This window comes from Alosa alosa, chromosome 5, assembly GCF_017589495.1.
Source record: "Alosa alosa isolate M-15738 ecotype Scorff River chromosome 5, AALO_Geno_1.1, whole genome shotgun sequence".
Classification (NCBI taxonomy): domain Eukaryota; kingdom Metazoa; phylum Chordata; class Actinopteri; order Clupeiformes; family Clupeidae; genus Alosa; species Alosa alosa.
In genome coordinates this window covers 27,940,528-27,947,119 of record NC_063193.1, presented here as the reverse complement: position 1 = coordinate 27,947,119, position 6,592 = coordinate 27,940,528, and the positions used below count along the sequence as shown (strand labels likewise).

At 42.3% G+C, this 6,592-nt stretch overlaps 1 protein-coding gene across 1 annotated transcript in view; it reads left to right on the top strand.

The window, feature by feature from the left end:
• pi4kab (phosphatidylinositol 4-kinase, catalytic, alpha b) overlaps positions 1-5,628 on the top strand; it is a 69,731-nt gene extending 64,103 nt beyond the window's left edge. The window contains exons 48-55 of the mRNA XM_048244546.1: positions 196-302; positions 615-719; positions 1,746-1,871; positions 2,283-2,403; positions 2,704-2,863; positions 3,371-3,460; positions 3,610-3,693; positions 3,864-5,628. Coding sequence (XP_048100503.1) covers positions 196-302; positions 615-719; positions 1,746-1,871; positions 2,283-2,403; positions 2,704-2,863; positions 3,371-3,460; positions 3,610-3,693; positions 3,864-3,915 — 845 coding nt within the window. The 3' untranslated portion in view covers positions 3,916-5,628. The remainder of the gene's footprint in view (positions 1-195; positions 303-614; positions 720-1,745; positions 1,872-2,282; positions 2,404-2,703; positions 2,864-3,370; positions 3,461-3,609; positions 3,694-3,863) is intronic.
• Positions 5,629-6,592: the final 964 nt, after the last annotated feature.

The following is a 6,592-nucleotide window of genomic DNA, read 5'->3' as shown; positions in this document are numbered from 1 at the left end:
AAAGTGTGTGTGTATGTACACATAAGGTAATGTTAGTGAGATTTAGCAGACACTTGTTTCCAAGGCGACAGGGACTAGCTATGGGGGATCCAACCTGAGCCGACTGTGTGTCTGCATGCGACATGTATTTATGCCTAATGTGTGTGTGCATCTGCATGTGCGTGTCTGTGTGTGTGCGTCTTCATGTGTATGTAGGTCTCCTGTGCCGGTCAGACTCTCTTGACGAGGCGGGCAGTGAGGAGGAGGTCCAGAGGATATGCTGGCAGGCGGCCATCTTTAAAGTCGGCGACGACTGTAGACAGGTACCTCCCTCTTCAACACCAAAAATCACTTTTTTTTCACTATGAAACATCTGTCTTCCACAAAGATGAGTTTCCGTCTCCCTCTCGCCCCATCTCTGTCTTTCATGTAAATGTTGTATTTCAAACAAATGGTAAGCTGGTTGGCATTTTGTGATATGTGTGTGTGTACCATGGTGTTGGTATAGTTGGATTATGGGGCAAATTATCTAGTAGCCTTCTAAGGTCCCTGATCTAGATAGGGTCTCAAAATAGAGTTTAAAGTATCTCTCTCTCTCTCTCTCTCTCTCTCTCTCTCTCTCTCTCTCTCTGTAGGATATGCTAGCCCTGCAGATCATTGGCCTCTTTAAGAACATCTTCCAGCTGGTGGGTCTGGACCTGTATGTCTTCCCCTACCGAGTGGTTGCCACGGCACCAGGGGTGAGCATACCAAACTCAAGTTCACACGAAACGACAGTGATGTCTTCTTTGACCTATCACAAACTGACATGACAGACCCTGCTTTTATTCGTTTTTAACTCAATTACAGCAGCTAGAGCTAGTCATGAGCCTTGTGTGTTGTTTATGACCATATCCCACAATCCTTTGCAAATGACTGTGTGCGTCCATGATTCAGTCTTGGCGTCATTGAGTGCATCCCAGACTGCAAAGTCGGCGTGACCAGCTGGGCCGTCCAGGCGGACTTGGCATGCAATGACTACTTTAGGAACCAGTGCGGAGATGAGTCCACTCTGGCCTTTCAGAAGGTGAGATGGGAGTGTGTGTGTGTGTGTGTGTGTGTGTGTGTGTGTGTGTGTGTGTGTGTGAGAGAGAGAGAGAGAGAGAGAGATGAGATGAGGAGAGAGAGAGGAGAGAAAGAAAGGACTTGGACAAAGAGTGAGAGAAGTCGTTGGTACAATAAGATCAGCAGAGTGAATATTATATCTCATGTCTAGATGATATTTCGCTTTAGCTGCCTATTATATGTGAAATAACTGTATGTCATGCTAATTATATGTGAAATAACTGTATGTCATGCCTATTATAGGTGAATAACTGTATGTCATGCCTATTATATGTGAATAACTGTATGTCATGCCTATTAAATGTGAAATGCTGTATGTCACCTCTCTCTCTCTCTCTCTCTCTCTCTCTCTCTGTAGGATATGCTAGCCCTGCAGATCATTGGCCTCTTTAAGAACATCTTCCAGCTGGTGGGTCTGGACCTGTATGTCTTCCCCTACCGAGTGGTTGCCACGGCACCAGGGGTGAGCATACCAAACTCAAGTTCACACGAAACGACAGTGATGTCTTCTTTGACCTATCACAAACTGACATGACAGACCCTGCTTTTATTCGTTTTTAACTCAATTACAGCAGCTAGAGCTAGTCATGAGCCTTATTGTGTTGTTTATGACCATATCCCACAATCCTTTGCAAATGACTGTGTGCCGTCCCATGATTCAGTGCGGCGTCATTGAGTGCATCCCAGACTGCAAGTCGCGTGACCAGCTGGGCCGTCAGACGGACTTCGGCATGTACGACTACTTTAGGAACCAGTACGGAGATGAGTCCACTCTGGCCTTTCAGAAGGTGAGATGGGAGTGTGTGTGTGTGTGTGTGTGTGTGTGTGTGTGTGTGTGTGTGTGTGTGTGTGTGAGAGAGAGAGAGAGAGAGAGAGAGATGAGGAGAGAGAGAGGAGAGAAAGAAAGGACTTGGACAAAAGAGTGAGAGAAGTCGTTGGTACAATAAGATCAGCAGAGTGAATATTATATCTCATGTCTAGATGATATTTCGCTTTAGCTGCCTATTATATGTGAAATAACTGTATGTCATGCTAATTATATGTGAAATAACTGTATGTCATGCCTATTATAGGTGAATAACTGTATGTCATGCCTATTATATGTGAATAACTGTATGTCATGCCTATTAAATGTGAAATGCTGTATGTCACCTCTCTCTCTCTCTCTCTCTCTCTCTCTCTCTCTCTCTCTCTCTCAGGCGAGGTATAACTTCATCCGCAGTATGGCTGCCTACAGTCTTCTACTCTTCCTGCTCCAGATTAAAGACAGACACAATGGCAACATCATGCTGGATAGCCAGGGACACCTCATCCACATAGGTCAGCTACACACACACACACAAACACACACATGCACATTCACACATTGCAACGTCATGTTTGAGTCAAGAACACTACATTCACATAGATCATCTTCTCAGCATCAGCTTCTCCTTCTCTCTCTTTCTCTCTCTCTCTCTCTCTCTCTCTCTCTCTCTCCCTCAGTCATTCACTCACTCACACAGACACTCGCACACACATTCCCACACTTTCATCAAGAAGTTGCCATCAGGTTGTACAGCTACTTGAGTGTGTGTGTGTGTGTGTGTGTGTGTGTGTGTGTGTGTGTGTCCACTGCAGACTTTGGCTTCATGTTTGAGAGTTCTCCGGGCGGAAACCTTGGCTGGGAGCCAGACATCAAGCTCACGGACGAGATGGTCATGATCATGGGGGGAAAGATGGAGGCCACGCCCTTCAAATGGTTCATGGAGATGTGTGTGCGCGGATACCTGGCCGTCAGGTGTGTGTGTCTCTGTGTGCATGGATACTTGGCCATCAGGTGTGTGTGTGTGTGTGTGTCTGTGTCATGTTTCTTGAATTTCCCCTGGGGATCAATAAAGTATCTATCTATCTATCTATGTGTGTGTGTTTGAAGCCATCTCAATGAACCATCCTTAAGATTTTTGTTTATATGTTTGTTTGTTTATTATTTATTTATTGTCAAAATACATTTGCACATTCTATGTGTGATGTTATGTCAGAGAAAGGACCATATGCTGTGTAGTAGTAAACATTAGTAGAACTCATGACATGCTAACAGTAAAATATAAACTTATAGACCTGAAAATTTGGTTTGGAGACGGCAGACGTGGGTGCGTCATTTGACTGGTTAAAGTTATGCATGCTACACCCTCTGTTGAAGAGGATGGAATCTCTCTGCATGAGTCTAATGCTGTAAGACTGTGTGTGTGCGTGTGTGTGTGTGTGTGTGTGTGTGTGTGTGTGTATCTGGTCTCTGAATTTGTAGGCCGTATATGGATGCTGTTGTTGCCCTGGTAACATTGATGTTGGACACGGGTTTGCCATGTTTCCGTGGACAGACAATCAGATTGCTCAAGTGAGTTACATGAGGCAGTTACTAAAGGCAGTTTTCATATGAATGACTTATTAAATGAATATTTATTATTATTATGAATATGAATATTTAAGGGTTTGTGTGTGTGTGTGTGTGTGTTCATGTGTTCATGTGTGTGTTCATCTGTTCAGGCAGCGTTTTAGTCCCAGCATGAGTGAGAAAGATGCAGCAGCCTACATCATCAAAGTCATTCAGAACTGCTTCCTGAGCAGCAGGTAAGACAGATAGAGACATATATATATACACACACACACACACACAGACACACGCGCGCACACGCACACACACACACCTTTGACTTAAATGTCTTCTTACATATACACATACACATCTGTCATAGAGGGATAATGACAAGTTTTGAACTATATCTCCTTTTGTCTTTCAGGAGCAAGACATACGACATGATCCAGTACTACCAAAACCAGATCCCATACTAGGACATGTGCCTGTTCTCATGCGTGTGTGTGTGTGTGTGTGTGTGTGTGCGCGCGTGTGTTCTGGTGTGTGCGCGCGTGTGTGTGGTAACTGCCTGCTGTGCTCTCTCATACTAGTGAATGGCCCACTCTTCTCTGTTACCTTTGTTCTCTGTACACCTCATAGATCAGGCTGCTGAAGGAGTTTATTATCTTGAAGAAAAAACTACAAATCCCAACTGCTACCATCAACAATAATATGAGTAAATAATTAATAACTACAACTATGTTTCACTGATAAGAACCTAGTGTATTTGGTGTAAGATAAAAACAAAAAACAGTGTAGGCCTGCTTCACATCAGCTACAATGATAAATGAATACTCCCACATAGTATGGGAGTCAGTGTCAATGAGGATGGCCTTAGACAAAACCTTTAACCAGATATGTGAGAAAACCTTTAACCGGATATGTGAGAAAACCTTTAACTGGATATGTGAGGCAAATAAAAAATCTAGTCACAGGTGTTGCTCCTGCAGCTCACAAACATGCTTTTAGCGAAGATGCACAAGAGGGCGCTGTACCTCTCTTTAACAGCACAATGTGTACAACACTCCAATTATAACTAGCCTACAGTACAAAACAAACTTACTTTAGTTAAGGTAAGCTTACTAACTAAACATGTGCATTACTGATTTGAAAAATAATAAGGCTTATGATTTAGCTAAATGTAATCAGTTTGACAGACCAGAAACTGAGGAGATGTTTTAACCACATTCAGTGAAAGATGTTTTATGGACTTCATACATCTAAAAGCACAGAGGAAAGTGACACTGTTCATTTCTATGGTTATCTGTTGAGCTAGTGTTGGCAGTGTGCACATTGCTTCCTGGGATACAGTATGTAGTTCCCTGAGAAATGCCCTTGAATGCTTCCAAATTAATAGAAGACAAATGTCAGGTTTACTGGAAACACCTACAACAGTCTGTTCCTGGTTTACACTGTTCATGCTTGCATGGCAAGCAGGAGGATTGTAGAGCACATTTTCTTATATTTTACCATCAGCATTCTTATTGAGTAAATCTCTATGATGTCAGCACAACATCTCTCCACTGTATTTGTACCAGCATCTGATTGAACTGTTGTGACCAATAACTGTTGATTATGTTGAATGACATGGGATCAAAGTTACTGATTGGGTAGGGCAGGTGTCAGCTCTTAAAATGGCAGATTGGTCAGTTGTCCTCTGAATATTTGAAACCTGGTGCAGATATTTTTTGATTAATGAGAACGCTTTGTTGTGAGCAGATGATCATTGGAGATACCCTTTGATATTGAAATTCATGGTCCTCCATAATAACATCTGATGTTTACTTCTAGCATAGAGTATAGAACACTTTATAGCATAGAATGCTCTGTACTCTTGGGTTCTAGATTAAAAGCTCCTCACAGTGAGAAATATTCCACTGCAAGTTTGAGTGGTGTCACATTCACAAAGCCCAGGTGTACTGTGCTTTCTGTCTTAGAGTATAAGGACTGTTAGTAGTGTGTTTGTATGTGCGGCTGTGTGTGTTTGCTGTGTGTGTGTGCGTGTGATTTATATAGTAGGAGTTGGCTACTCTTTGCTAAACTGATTTTCAGACCTTGCATCCTTATCTTGCATCACCTTTTCTATCCTCAAGTCTTTTTGAAATGTGTATGATGTTTGTGATATTTAATCAAATAAATTATGAACTGAATCATCTGATTGTTTTCCTATTCATTGCTGATAACTATTTTTAGTCAGATCAGATCTCACCCTGGTTTTACTGTTTATCCAATGATGTTGTAGACCTACAGTAGTGTGCATTATATACATTGTACTGTAGGCTACTCCCATGTTGTTGCTACAATTGAAAACCTGCATCTCTGTTGTATAGGAAGGAAGGTTAACTGAACAACTGTGCAGGAGGAAAGTAATACCCAGCAGCATGACGTGTTGGGTACCCAACACTAAAAGATTCATGATTCAAAATTAAACTACTTTATTATATCTCATTAAACTTGTATAAGAGAATAAAACCTTTGGGTTTTTGGCTCCTCTACATTACGTCAATAATTAATAATAAGCTAATCATTTTGGGTAAGTCCTTTGTGTGATAGTGATCATAAGACAGACAGACAGACAGAAGACACGCATTCATAAACCTACAATGCTGTTTGCCAGATAGCAGCAGCTGAAAAAGTCTGTCCTTATTTATTTGGGCTTCACTTAATGCATCGTCTGTTTTACAATCATGGTTGGAGGGCAGATCACATCCACATATACCCTGAGCTGTATGCACGACCCTCTGCAGCACAGTGTATTTGATGGCTGTTCTGCTCTCATGCCTTTTAAGTATAAGCATATATACTCTTTTGATCCCGTGAGGGAAATTTGGTCTCTGCATTTATCCGAATCTGTGAATTAGTGAAACACACTGCACACAGTGAACACAGTGAGGTGAAGCACACACTAATCCCAGCGCAGTGAGCTGCCTGCAACAACAGCGGCGCTCGGGGGGCAGTAAGGGGTTCGGTGCCTTGCTGAAGGACACTTCAGCTGTGGCCTACTGGTCGGGGTTCAAACCGGCAACCCTCCGGTTACAAGTCCAAGTAAATTCTTCAGAAAGCCATCAACCTGTTTTATGGTCCTTTTTTTTCATGAATTATTCATTATCCGAG